General features: G+C 43.1%; 1 protein-coding gene across 2 annotated transcripts in view; it reads right to left on the minus strand.

Moving 5' to 3' along the window:
• Window positions 1-3353: 3353 nt before the first annotated feature.
• The window catches only part of RPS24 (ribosomal protein S24), a 12776-nt gene continuing 1651 nt past the window's right edge, over window positions 3354-14478 (minus strand). Inside the window, exons 2-6 of one of the 2 annotated variants that reach the window (XM_082269232.1) lie at window positions 11317-11382; window positions 10861-11070; window positions 8912-9022; window positions 3685-3708; window positions 3354-3434 (exon numbers count right to left, since the gene is read on the minus strand). In XM_082269232.1, the coding sequence (XP_082125358.1) occupies window positions 3706-3708; window positions 8912-9022; window positions 10861-11070; window positions 11317-11382 (390 nt within the window). In that variant the 3' untranslated portion in view covers window positions 3354-3434; window positions 3685-3705. The remainder of the gene's footprint in view (window positions 3435-3684; window positions 3709-8911; window positions 9023-10860; window positions 11071-11316; window positions 11383-14478) is intronic. The other variant, XM_082269231.1, reaches the window with a different exon arrangement.

A 14478-nucleotide genomic window follows, 5' to 3' on the forward strand; every position in this document is an offset into this window, starting at 1 on the left:
TTCCACTTCTGAAGCGCACTACCCACCCAAATTGTACATTGAGGAAGAACAGTTCTCTTCGAACCTGTGAGCACTTTGTTTAACTCATCCAATGAGGAACCAAACAAATGGTCACCCGAAAAGGGGAGATCTGATAGAGCCTTTTTTGAAGCCTGATCTGCCACACCATGCGTCTAATAGCTACCCCAATCATGGACACTCTGGCTACCAGGTGGGCCGCATCGAGTGAAGCATCACATAAACAATAGAGCTTGGACCATTTGGTCCATTAGCTCCGTCAGACCCGGAGAGAGCTGCTCCATTTCCAAATCACTTTTTAGTAACTTTGCCCATTCCGTAATGGGGGGGGGGGGACACTTACTCACCTGCCAAGAGGCCTGGGGAAATGAGGGGCCCCCAAGGGTCTGACTTTCCCAGGGAGGGGCTCATATCCACCCCAAGACCGCCAAACTTATGGGGGGGGGGGGGGACACTTACTCACCATACCTGCCAAGAGGCCTGGGGAAATGAGGGGTCCCCAAGGGGCCCCACAACCGAAAGGAGGGGGGGGAATCAGTAGGTGAAATGTGTTCCTCAACTATGAACCCTGGTCACTTTAAGAAACTGCAAAAAAAAAAAAAAACACAGATAGCACCGCTGTACTAGCGGTACCACAAGTCCCAGCCACTAGCACTGCAGCTTGCAGGGTGAGTGAGGAAGACCTGCAGGGACTCCAATAGACATATCACCAATTGATATGTAGGACAGGATCGTTCTTTGGTGAAAAAATCTTCACAGGAAGAGACAATACCTGGGTTATCACTAGAGTAAAGGCTGAGCTGCTCCCTGCTATCCAGCAATCACAGACTCCAAGAAATTGCCACCCAATGCATTCCTATGGGAAAACCACAAAAACATGGCCACCCATACATTTTAATGGGGAAAGAAGTTATAAGGCAGGACGATTCTACAGGAAAAAGGTGGCCCTCACAGCGCACCATGCGGTCTCCAGTGGCATCGGGGAGGGTGCGTCACCAGCAGAGACCCCTACCAGGATTAACCCCTCCCCCAGCAAATCCACATAGCGGACTCAGCGCATCCACCCCCCCCCCCCCGAGGACCCCCGTTGCTGACTAAAGTAGGTACCTCTGACTGGTGGGGAGGGAGGCCTAAGGGGAGCCTGGCACCTACCAAGAGGCCTGGGAAAATGAGGGGTCCCCGAGGGTCTGACTTTCCCAGGGAGGGGCTCATATCCACCCTAAGACCGCCAAACTTATGGGGGGGGGGGGGGGACACTTACTCACCATACCTGCCAAGAGGCCTGGGGAAATGAGGGGCCCCCAAGGGTCTGACTTTCCCAGGGAGGGGCTCATATCCACCCCAAGACCGCCAAACTTATGGGGGGGGGGGGGGGGGGAGACACTTACCATACCAACGACATTGGGTGAGCACCACTCCGGAAACTGCCTCTCCACTCTGGGTGGAGGTACTGACCGCCAAGGAGTATGCTGCGACTCAGGCCGAGCCAAGTCGTGCGCGTCCCGGCGAGACGTTTCACTCACGGGCCAGCCCCCGTCCATTGGAGCTCTGTCGTGGCGAGGCCTAGCGCTGGGCTATAACCTGAGCACGCTCGCTGGCTGAGCTGGAAGACCTTAAGGATCTAGGATATCTAGTCCAACTGTTGATTGTAGTTACATAGTAGGTGAGGTTGAATAAAGACAATAGTCCATCCAATTCAACCTGTGTAGGTGTGTGTGGCTGTAATCATCTCACATACCTCTGAATGTTCTGATCCTTGAGATGTACGTCTAGTAGTCTTTTGAAAGCCACCATACTACCCGCAGAAACCACTTCTTGTGGTAGAGAATTCCACAGTCTTGTAGCCCCAACAGTAAAGAACCCCCCACGTTGCCTGAGGCAAAAACGCTTCTCCTCTAACCGCATTGTGTGCCCCGAGTCCTCATGCAATCCCTTGGACTGAACAGCTTTTTTTCTAAGCTGAGATCCCCATTGAGATATTTAAAAATTGCTATCATGTCCCCCCTCAGGCGCCTCTTCTCCAGGGAGAATAAAATCAAACGATTGGAGACGCTCTTCATAATCAAGGTCCTCCAATCCCCTAATTAGTTTAGTTGCCCTTCTCTGTACTCTCTCCAGCTCCAACACATCTCTTCTGAGAACTGGCGAACTCAGGAAGAGGCATTGGACTTTTATAAAGAGACTGTTCTATGGAATATCACGCATGTTTGTGAGTAGCTGATTTTAAAATTTAGGTTATTAAAAAGCCTGCCGAGGATAATGCGCTAGGCTGGTGCGCCCCTTTTTTTGTCTTTATTTGCACTGGCATGACAGCGATAGTGTGACAGGTTGATGGTACACCATGATAGATGTTGATGGTGTGTTACACTGGCGTGGCTTTGTAGGATGTTCTCGGTGTCTGTTTTGACACTGAAAACATTGTAAAAGCACTTGTAACTCACAGCTCCAAGAGACCTGCACCAATCAGCTCTCCTCCTCACACTTACTCTGTGAGGAAAAGAGCAGATACATGTGGCTTTTGTTTACATTTTGTGATTAGACGAAGCGATCCAATGATACAGGGTCAATAACCGCAGTAATGTACCCCAATCTATGATAAGCTGTTTTCAAGGGACACAGCCATCCCTAGGATCTGCGTTCCTGTGTGAACTACAAAGAGAAAGAAAAAAAATTAAATTTAAAAAAAAGGAAAAAAAAAAAGGACCGCAGATCCCAGCAGGGAGCCAGGTCCTTATTCCTGACTAGGCAGACAAAAAAAAACCAAAGTCCTATAGCAGGAAGTGATGGTATACCCCCTGCAACTGCCTCTGGCATAGCCAAAATAGTTTCCGCCTAGTCCTACTCCTGAAGAGAGGCAGCATGAGCCCAAGGGTCTAGAAGACATGGAGCAGAGTCCGTCAGTGAACGAAAGAATACATACCATACACACAGTAGCTGGGCAGGAAGCAGTTATAGACGTAATTTCTTTTAATGTACTGCTTAAAATCTCACCAGTCACTTCTTGCCCTAGGCTACAAACCCTCAACTACGCTAAAGAACTCCCAACATGTACAAAAAGGGAAAACTATTTTTGTAAAAGGTAAGAAAAAAAAAAGTGATGCAGTAGCAACGTACAACAAACTACCAAAAAAGGAAGGTGGTGGTGTTTTTACAGGGTTTAGTTTTACTTCATGTGATTGACTGATTCAATGTGAATTTTCTCCTCTCAAATACAGAACCAATTCATACAATTTTGATTGGCGTTGCAAAGTAACAAAAACAATAGGATGGGCCATTTCAAAACCTGCATCAACATCGCCGTAAAGAAAAATAAATGAACACACAAAAGGCCATCATCAATTTTTATAATTTTAATTACAAGATCCTGGAATAAAGTACAATCTTCTGATAGTTCATCTTGGGATCCTTTAGTCCTTCTGTAAAGAGAAAGAGAAAAAAGTAAATAGTAAATATTGGAAAAGGTTTTCTGCACATTAGCAATTTAAAAATAGCAGGGTTGCGAGAAGCAATTTTTTTGTCATTTTAACTTGAACCTGTTAAGCACTGTACCAACTCACTCATGCAACAAATCGTGTATTGCCAACTGCAAATATTAGAACCAGCCCTGAAGAGTCACACACTGAACATTTTCATGCAGTCATGCTCATTACAAACTATTATATATACCTGTGTAAACTAGACCCAAACTCACTGAGGTGGCAGGAAAAGACAAGAGGTAAAACAAAAATTAGAAAACAATTTTACAGAAAGTCAAATAATTTGAATAAATGGATTAAAAAGAAAAATGTTTGCCAAGTTACATCAGCTAAAATGTATCATCATGGAAGGTACTGTTACAGTGCTAAAAAGACAGTTAACTGCTTCCTTTCTTAAAATTATCTTATGTAAAAAGTGAAAGCCAGCAACATTATACACAAGACTGCCAAAGTTAATATAAATGAAAAAAAAATTGCAAATCAAAGAACAGGTCCAGTCAGAATTTTGTTTCTGTTAATCTGGGTATGGTGGGGAAAAGGTCAGACCTTGCTACAAGATTTTATTGCGGTATGCAACCCAATTAAAATTTCCAAACTAGGTAGGAATGGGGGTAAAATAAAGCGGGGGAGGGGGTTAACTCTGCTTTTTATAATAAATGTACCCTGATTTTACACTGTGTGGATCATCTTTTTGAGCTTGGCTATACAGAAATTCTAATTGGATGCCTTGCCTTACGTGCATAGTGAAAGCCCACAGGAATATTAGTCCAAGGCCCTGGAGGAGTAACTAGCCAATAGTGTTACTGGCCTCTTGTTCACATTGCATACAGAATTTACCCAGATCATTGTGAAGATTGTAATGGGTTGTTACTTTCAAATGGACTAGTTTCATAATGCTGGAAGACTTAACCACTTGCCCAGTTCCACTGAGTGCTGGTAACATATCCCTGCATCAATACCTACATTAAGGCCTCTTGAACATGGTACCGTTTGAGCTACTGCTTTTTTTTGGGCGCAATTCAGGCATTTGTTTTGCGTGTATATGCACAGTCACGTGCACAATACCTTCCTAGGGTAAATGCATTCATATTTATGCTCCTATGAGCTTATTTGCTGAGCAGGAACGAAGGTTTTCCTCTATATATTTTTTTTTAATGAGGCATACTCTGCGCTTGTTTACGCACCTGTGTGGACAGGCACATTGTAAAGAATTAAAGAATGTGCTAAATTTTAGCGCAGAAAAAAAAAAAACACTTGTACTGGGCTTTTTCAAGCTGCAGTGTGCAAGAGGCCCAACTACCTACATTGGCATAACAGTCACACCTCTGCCCCAACAGCAAGACTTCCTCAGGTTGTCTTGAACAGCAATTGCACCAACTTTTCTTTTACAGAAACAGGATGACCTGGAGAATAAGCTACCAACCAGTAACCTCTACTTTACTGGTCTACCTGATGGTGCAGAGGGTTCAGATCCAGCCTCCTTTATGAAGAGCCTGCTGATCGACACCTATGGCCCAGGGGCCTTCTCAACGTTTGTGGTGGAGCCGACCATCGCCTGGCAGTGAGGCAGCCTCCCCCAGGTGCACCACCAAGCACCTTTATTGCAAAGCTCAACTACAGGGACTGGGATACAGTCCTCTGCCTCACTAGGGAGAAGGGCAACATTTCATTTAACAATGTGAGACTATCCAACTTCCTGGAATTTCTCAGCCAAAGTACAGTGACAATGTGCATCATCCCTGGAACCAAAACACCATCCCGTGGTGAAGCATAGCAAGTATGCAATGGTATACCTGCCCACCTACAGGTGGTGGGTGAAGACAGAGCCCACTTTTTTGAGGACCCTCTAGGGATTATTAATTGGCTGAAACACCCTCTGATTTCTAAAAACCATTTATATAAAGCAGATACTGTTCTACACCACAGGCTGTGGTACTAGGCTTCTATCCCCCCTACTTCTCTCCCTTTCACCCCTCCTGCTCCTAATTCCCCCGACTTGTACGCCAACCCCCTTTCTAAAATTTCTCACATGGTATGCGAGAGGTCTCCATGATAAAGAGATCTGCTGCATTCTCCAACATGTTGCTATTATTCCATTGGTAGAGACCCATGTGGTAGGCCAAATACGATTTGTGCCCTAAAAAGACCCCTGAATAGGGTGGGAGTTTCTCGCCACACACTACTCATTCCAGGGGAGTTTCCCTACTCAAAGCCAAATATGTGCATTTTGATCTAATGGAGTCAATCTCAGGTCCTCAGGGTAAATACATTTTCTTGCATGCCCTTAACATCTGGTTCCCCGATAATTATGGCTTACTATACACCTCCCCCATACAAAACCCTGCGCTGCCCAACAATGGATACGCCTTCACGGCACATCAATTGGTCCTCGCAATCTAGCTTGGCGATTTTAATACCATCTTTAATCAAAGCATTAGATGTCTGTCACACTGATCCCTTAGCTTCAATATACCAAGTCACACTGACCAGACACTTGCTCTAAGGGACTTGGACATCATACGTACTATTCTCCCACATTAGAATGTAAAGAAATCATCTGACCTAGTAATTTAAACAGTAATGCAATTGTGGCAAGTTAATAGGCTCCCAGCAGCCTTCAGTATCTTAGCGGCCGCATTACAAAAAAAAAAAAAAAAAAAAAAAAAGGGTCAGTATGTTTGTAATTTTATTAACATTTATTCTTAAAAGGGACGCAACAGTTATGGTTTTGGCAATCAACTCTTCGTTAAATCTGAATTTTTCTTACAAGATTTTTCTTACAAGTCTACAAATCTTAATGACCAATGTTGCTTGACATATGCATTGGTACCCACTCAATCAGCAGTAAAAAAAAAAAAAAACAACTGATATGAATAAAGCCATGAGGATTTCAGGATTCGTTCACACCGTAACATATGAATCAAAGCAGACTACTGTATGTTCTCAAATGAGCAGTCATTTTGAACAAATACCATTAAAGTTACTTTGAATGGGAATTGCAGGACAATATATCTAAAGGTAGCAGCACATTAGGGTTTTCGCTCTCAACATGGCACGATAGGGCACCTAGCTCCATGTGAAAACCCTAATTGCTGCGTTATCCCACATGGTCTGTATTGAAAGATGCAGAGTGTGAACAAACCCGTAACAGCCTACAATTAAGAGGCAGCATTTGATTTTTAATGCTTACATGGAGAACATTCTAACTTACAAGTGAAAACTGCACTACAAGTAGGATTTTTTTATTTTTACCATTAAACTCTTCTAAACAGCTCATTTAGAGCAGCACAGTAAACAGAACTGCTATCAGTACAACAGAGCGGACATGCACATCTAGTTAGGAGTGTGTGACTGGTGAGGTTTGGATGCACACCCATGCAATCACTGTACCTGTTGGTCACTTCATTTCTGAAGGAAGATTCCAAGAAAGTTTGAAACAAAAGTAAAGATCATCAGACAAAACTACTAGAGATGGTAGGCAGATCATGCAGACTACTACAGGTCACTAACGCTAATAAGTCCAAGGCTCAATTATTTATCATTGACTTTTAAAGCAGATCTACTATACGAACATAAAAAAAAAAAAAAACTCATAATTTGCACTGTAACCTTAAAAAAAAATCATAACAGCGTTGTCACATTATTCATACCCATTCACATCTGGGAGTTTTGGAATCACAGGCAGGATTGGCGTGATTGTGCCCACGTTTCCATATTGTTCTAAAATCACGGCACAACATATGCATATTTGGGTGCTGTTTTTTATTAATAGCACCCCAGTGAGTGGGAACACGTGTTATCACTACGTGAAATGTGAACAGGGCTTTATAAATGCCATTCCTGATCTCGTAAACTGACTGATCTTGCTCTAATGTCAAATATTTACAGTTTCATGAAGATGGCTTAAAGGATAAGTCCACCCTAACACTAAATTCCCTGCATCTATAGAACTCCACAATCGAACACTTTTTTTTTTTTTTAGTTTTTAGCCGATTGTCGACCTGATCCCATGCTGAGCTGTCAGCCACGGCTTCGTTGTGGAGGCGAGTGCAGAGGACACGGCCGACATCAGAACCCCATAGTAAAGCTGGATACACACCATCCAACTTTTGTGGTTAGATTTCCTTCAGATTTACCTTTTCTATGCAAGGGCCTGCCAGATTGCATACAAATTGAAAGTGTTTAGGTCTGACCTCATATTATATGGTTTTGGTAAGTCTAAAGGAAAAAGTCTTCAGAAAATCTTATAGTGTGTATGGCCCTTAAGTCTATGGGTGACGTCACTTCCCATTCATTTCACAGCCATGTCCTCTGAAGAGCTACCACCGCTGGAGGTTGGGTCGGATCAGCTTCAAAAAAGGTATGTATACTGATTTTTTATTTACAGGGCTAGATAGGTTAGTGTTCGATCGTGGAGGTCTATAGATGCAGGGATTTTAGTTTTAGGGTGGACTTATCCTTTAAGCCATCTTCATGAAACTGTAAACGTTTGACATTAGAGCAAGATCAGTCAGTTTACTGTAGTTTACTGGTACAGACCATATTCGCACTTTTTACAAGAGTCCCAGCGTGCACTTAAGGTTTGTGATTGACACTGGTTGCAAGGTTTGAAATTTCAGAACAATTATTAGAAAGCGAGATCAGGGTTGGTATTTATAAAGCCCTGTTCATTTTTGTAGTGAGAACACGTGTTCCCACTCACTGGGGTGCTATTAAGAAAAAAAATGGCACCCAAAATGGGCATATGTTTTACCGTGATTTTAGAACAATAAATGTTGAGCATGAAAAAAGAAAAACCACACAGCAAAAGCATAAAGATATTTCGCACAGCAGCACTGGTTTAGCTACAACTGTAAAAATGGTTTATTGCCGTATGTGATAGATCTGCTTTAAATACAGGAATGACCATTATACAAACAACCAAATAACTGAGCCTGGAGTTGTACCAATCTTTTTTCTTTCGCTAAAAGTCTAAATGACAAGTGGTTAGACTGTCAGGAAAGTATGGTATGATGAAGATGTTTCAATGTACAATGGATTCTACCGGATGCACCAATACAGTTATTTTGTAAATGGTATTAATTTGTGGCCTTTACCATATTTGGCCAAAAAGGACTTCAAAAGAATTCTGCCTCCACAAACTAGCAGGGCAGGAATATGTAGCACTAAGCAGGTTTATTTAAAATGAGAGCATTCGTCGGTGACAACCAATTTCCTGAGTATCCTGACAACCAACAGTGCTCCTAAACAGTTGGGAATAATTTCTACCATGCTACCCAAAACCTTTTTCTCTAGGAATACCCTTTTTACCTTCTGTACTCCAAACATTGTGTGAATGGGAATGAGAGAGACATGATTACTGATGTAGAATTGCATCATAATTTAGGATGGTTTCCATTGAAGTTTCATACTCTTACCTTTTTACCAGCACCCACGCTTGCTTTGGCTGTGCCCCTGACTTTCTTCATTCTGTTTTTCCTTTCTTTACGCTGTTTTCTAGAAGTCTTTTTCTTCTCATACAAGCCATGCTTTAAAAGAAATAAGTCTTTATGAGGGCAGATACCAAATAAGTTAATACACACCACCCCCATTAGAATTCTTATACCCCTTTACACCCCATTCACGCTTGTGGGACTTGTCATGCAACTTTGTATATCAAAGTCACATGACAGGCGGTAACCCCTGTTTTTCAATGATAACATCTATGAAGCAACTTCAAAGTAGTTTATGCACTACTTTGGCTCAACTTTCACACAACTTGAGGGCCATAGACTTCAATGTTAACCCACAAAAGTTGCATGAAAGTCATACCTGAAGGTTTTACTTGCAACAGTGGGTCCAACTTTGCAGAGGGACAACAAGTTACGTCCAAGATGCAACCCTCCAAAGTGGTGTGACACTGGAGTCATACAAGTGGGAATGGAGCCTAAAGGCCCGTACACACGATAAGAAAATCTGTAGGGAAATTTGTCCGGCGACCAATCTGTTGATTTTCGGATTGTTAGTATGGTGCTTTCGACAGCAGACTCAGACTTTTCGGGTCACAAAATCCTGATGTGCAGGCTATAAAATTTTTGTCGTCCCGTCAAAACAACGTCCGATTTTCATCTCATTAGTACAGATTTAGACTGAAAAAAAATCTTAAGAGCAAGACTAGGCATGCTCAGAGACTAAAGAACACAAACAAACCAGCACGACATCACTTTTGAAGTAGAATTCTGTCGTACGGGAAAATTCGTATGAAAATAACCTCTTCATTTTCCACATCAAACTAGCATGCCACAAAAAAAAAAAAAACGGACGACAAATCGTTCGATAATCTGATCGTGTGTACAGGGCTTTAGACTTGCTTGTTTAACCACTTCTGGACTGGAAGGATTTGCCTCCTAAATGACCAGGCCATTTTTTTGCGATTCAGCTTTGCGTTATTTTAACTGAAAATTGCGTGGTCATGCGACGCCATACCCTGGCAACGCTGTACCCTAATAAAATTGATGTCCTTTTTTCCCCACAAAGAGCTTTCTTTTGGTGGTATTTGATCATGGTGCGACTTTTATTTTTTGCGCTATAAACAAAAAAAAAAAAAAAAAAATTTATATATATATATATATATATATATATATATATATATATATATATATATATATATATATATATAGTAATGGCGACGATCTGCATTTTTAGCGGGACTGCGGCGGACAGATCAGACCCCTGACATTTGTGGAGGGGGGGGGGGGGGTACCAGCGACATTACTACAGTAATCAGTGCTAAAAATCTGCAATGTTACTGTAATAATGACACTGGCAGGGAAGGGATTACCCAGGGGTGATTAAAGGGTACAGTGTGAGTCTAGGGGAGTGTTTTCTAACTGTATGGGGGAGGGACTTGTGGAATCAACACAGAGACCGTGATCCCAAATAGAAGGATCACAGGCTCTCTGTTCATTCCAGAGAGAACAACAGTGTGCTGTGTTTACAACAGCAGACCGTCGTTCTCTCAGTGGGGAGCGATCGTGGGTGCCTGGTGGCAATTGCTGCTGCCATTCCTGTGGATCGGCTCCCCCCGCGTCTCCCCACCCAGGAGTGCTCCCGCGAACCGTCGTACAGGTACGGTGGCTCGCTCAGCCGAGCCAGCCTGCCGCAGTATATCTGCGGCGGGCAAGCGGTTAACAAAGCCTCTAGAGTTATGCTGAAGGGCCTGTCTCCCACTTTAGAGTATCCAAAGGGACTCTTTGACAGCTCCCTTATTTGTAGTAAGCTTCTTGCATTCAGACAATTACTTCCCAACCGGAAAACACACCTCACCGGTCACTTTTACAAAAATTAGTTTTACATGTCAAATAACTGAACTGTCCACTGTAGTTACCCTGGCAAGTCTGTGTTTGGGCTCGTTTTTCTTTGCATAGTCTAGGGAATCGTAGATCATGCCAAAACCAGTCGTTTTGCCACCTCCAAAGTGAGTCCTAAAGCCAAATACAAAGATCACATCTGGGGTAGTCTTGTACATTTTGGCCAGCTTTTCCCTGATTTCAGTCTTGGGGACAGTGGCTTTTCCAGGATGAAGGACATCTATGACCTATAAAAAAGTAAAAAAAAAAAAAAAAGGTTGGTAGGCAGATGTTTTGCTATGCATCAGAAAAAAAACATAACTTGGGTGCAGAAAAGTCCTATTAGAAAACAATAGCAATCCCATAAAGCTATCTGCATAAGATTAATGTGCATCTGAAATCGCTATGCTTATATCAAAGAATGGAACTATGAAGCTTCATATTTTAAGTATATAACATGTTTAATACCAAATAACCTGTTGTAAAATACATACCATCTGCTTCCTCTGAAGCAGTCTGTTGGTCATGAACTTCCTAGTTCTAATAGTGACGCTGTCGTTCTGGAAATGAAAACAAGAGGGGGGTCACACATTTAGGACAAAACCAAATAATCGTTCAGCAAAAAGTAAGTTTGGACAAGCACATGACACGTCCCAGTTCACAGTCAAAGCTAGCCCCATCTCACTACATGATAACTCCCTCTGCACTTCTTTACTGTATACTTCACCTTTACAGATAATCTGTAAGGTCACTTTACACTTGACTCCCTCCCAATGCGCCCTGGTACCACTGAACTGTAGTCCTGCTCTGTCAGTGACCAGAACGTAATTTCACTGGTCTGGGGATTTGATAAGCACCTTCACATGGTTGGTGCTGACCAATCAGAATCAGTCTAGCCTGTCCTGTCAGCGCTGCAAGAGAAAGCGGGGAGGATTTCAGATCCCCCAGGCTGGTGAAGTGGCATTCCGATCCTTGACAGAGGAGGATCACAGGACCGGGAGATTTTCTGTAAAAGGTGCACTTACACTTTAACCACTTCAGCTCCAGAAGGTTTTACCCCCTTAATGATCAGGGCATTTTCTGTGATTCAGCACTGCGCTACTTTAATGAAAAATTGTGCGGCCGTGCGACACTGTACCCAAATACAATTGACGTCTTTTTTCCCCACAAATGCTGGTATTTGATCACCTCTGCGGTATAGATTTTGCGCTATAAACAAAAAGTGACAATTTTGAAAAAAAAAATATATATTTTTTACTTTCTGCTATCAAACATTCCCAATAAAAAAAATTAAAAATCATTTTTTTTTTATCAGTTTAGGCCAATTTGTATTCTGCTGCATATTTTTGGTAAAGAAAAAATACCAAAAAGCGAATTTTAATTGGTTTGCGCAAAAGTTATCGCGTTTACAAACTATGGGATAGATTTTTGGAATTTTTATTTATTTTTTTGTTTTCATTAGTAATGGCGGTGATCAGTGATTTTTAGCAGGACTGCGACATTGCGGCGAACAGATCAGGCCCCTAACTGACATTTGACACTTTTTGGGGACCAGTGACATTACTACAGTAATCATTGCTAAATATTATGCAGTTACTGTATAAATGACACTGGCAGGGAAGCGATTAAAGAGGTTGTAAACCCTCGAAAGTTTTTTTTTTTTCTGAAACCTGAAAGAGAAACCCATAATGTGCTAGTATGCATCGCATACTAGCTCATTATGAAATACTTACCTCCGCCGTGCCGCCCGCTTAGCTGGATGACGGGCGACATGTCCAGTCGCCTGTCTTCTGGGATCGCGGCATCCAGCCATCTAATTGGCCGGAGCCGCGGTGACGTCACTCCCACGCACGCACGCCGGAGCCGACGGTGACGGCACGGGGCTCTGAAGAAACGCCACCAGCGGCCGTTCCTTCAGAGTGCATGCGCCAGTGACGTCACTGGCTGCATGTAAGGTAAATATCTCCTAAACGGTGCATGTTTAGGAGATATTTACAGTACCTATAGGTAAGCCTTATTTATAGGCTTACCTATAGGTACAAGTGTCAGAGGAGGGTTTACTTCCTCTTTAACACTGGGGGTGATCAAAGGGGTTAATGTGTACCTAAATGAGATTACTGTGTATGGGAAGGGTTCTGTGACAGGCATAGAGAGATCCAAGTTTCAGCTTAGCTGAAACTCCCATCTCTCCCTGCCTGTGACAGAAGACTCGCCTGCTTTGTTTAGTAATACTATGGTTGGCGGTCGGGCAAGAGGTTAAAGTAGATGTGGGAGAATGCCCACTGGCTTCTTACATCTCTCAGGGACTGCAGCTCAAACGCCTACCCTTCCATCAGAAGACTTCACTTTACAGCTCAATTACGTAGGCATATGAAGGAAAAAGGTCAAACTTAGAGCGGACCTGTATTTCAAAATCCTTGTTCCTATGAATAGCCTGTAAATCTATCATTACTTGGGATTATCCTGAAGACTCATGCCCAGCAAATCTACCATTGTTTTGCTGCAAACCACTACGGCACGCCAAGCCCCGCAGCACCATTTTTTTTAACACCATCAGGAGCTGAATTTTCCCAGGAATTTGTGTTTGATAAATGGATGCACAAAATATTGTGTGACAAAAAAAACTGCAACTACCATTTTATTCTCTAGGACCTCTGCTTTCAAAAATATTAAGTTTAAGGATTCTAAGTAAATTTATTGTGAAAGTGAAGTTCCATGTTAAGGCACTGCTGGGTTTGTAGAGGCTGATCTGCTGACAGCCTAAGGGCCAGGTCACACCAGAGAAACCCAGTCCGGATATCTTCCAGATGCTTTTCTGCATGCGTGGTTTTGATACAGTTCAGTGCATGTTTCTCCCTTTGTTTCTTAACCTTAAATAAGGACAAGTGTGTTCCAGGGCATTCTTGGTGCGCATGTCCCAGTACAGTTCAGAGCAGAAAAAATGCTGCATGTACTACTTTTTTTTCTTCTGGAACTGGAACACACGCACTAACCACACTGGTTGTGAACTATGCCATTGAACATATAACCTACTATCCATGTGTTTTTTGATGCAGAAAAAAAAAAACCTGCACTGTACTACATAGGGTGTAAACTGCCCATAAAGCAGAATGAAATCCTCCTATCCTTTACAGCCAAGGAAGCAGCTTCTGTTTGATCTGCAAATGCCAGAGAGCTGCACGTGATCAGCTAGCTGAGAACCAGTAAGCTCCCAGTGACGGTACTCTCTTGTACTAGGGGGGGGGGGGGGGGGGTCACCACCATACAGGACTGAGAACCAGTAAGTTCCCAGTGACTGCACTCTCTTGTACTGGGGAGGGGATCACTCTCCATACATGACTGAGAACCAGTGAGCTCCCAGTGACTGCACTGTCCTGTACTGAGGGGGTCCCCTCTTCATACAGGACTGAGAACCAGTAAGCTCCCAGTAATTGCCCTAACCTATAGGGGGGGTGTCACTATCCATACAGGACTGAGAACCAGTAAGCTCCCAGTGACTGCACTCTTGTACTGGGGAGATCACTCCTCATACAGGACTGAGAACCAGTAAGTTCCCAGTGACTGCACTCTCTTGTACTGGGGAGATCACTCTCCATACAGGACTGAGAACCAGTAAGCTCCCAGTGACTGCACTCTTGTACTGGGGAGATCACTCC

Source organism: Pelophylax lessonae (assembly GCF_965119305.1).
Source record: "Pelophylax lessonae genome assembly, chromosome: 9".
NCBI lineage: Eukaryota > Metazoa > Chordata > Amphibia > Anura > Ranidae > Pelophylax > Pelophylax lessonae.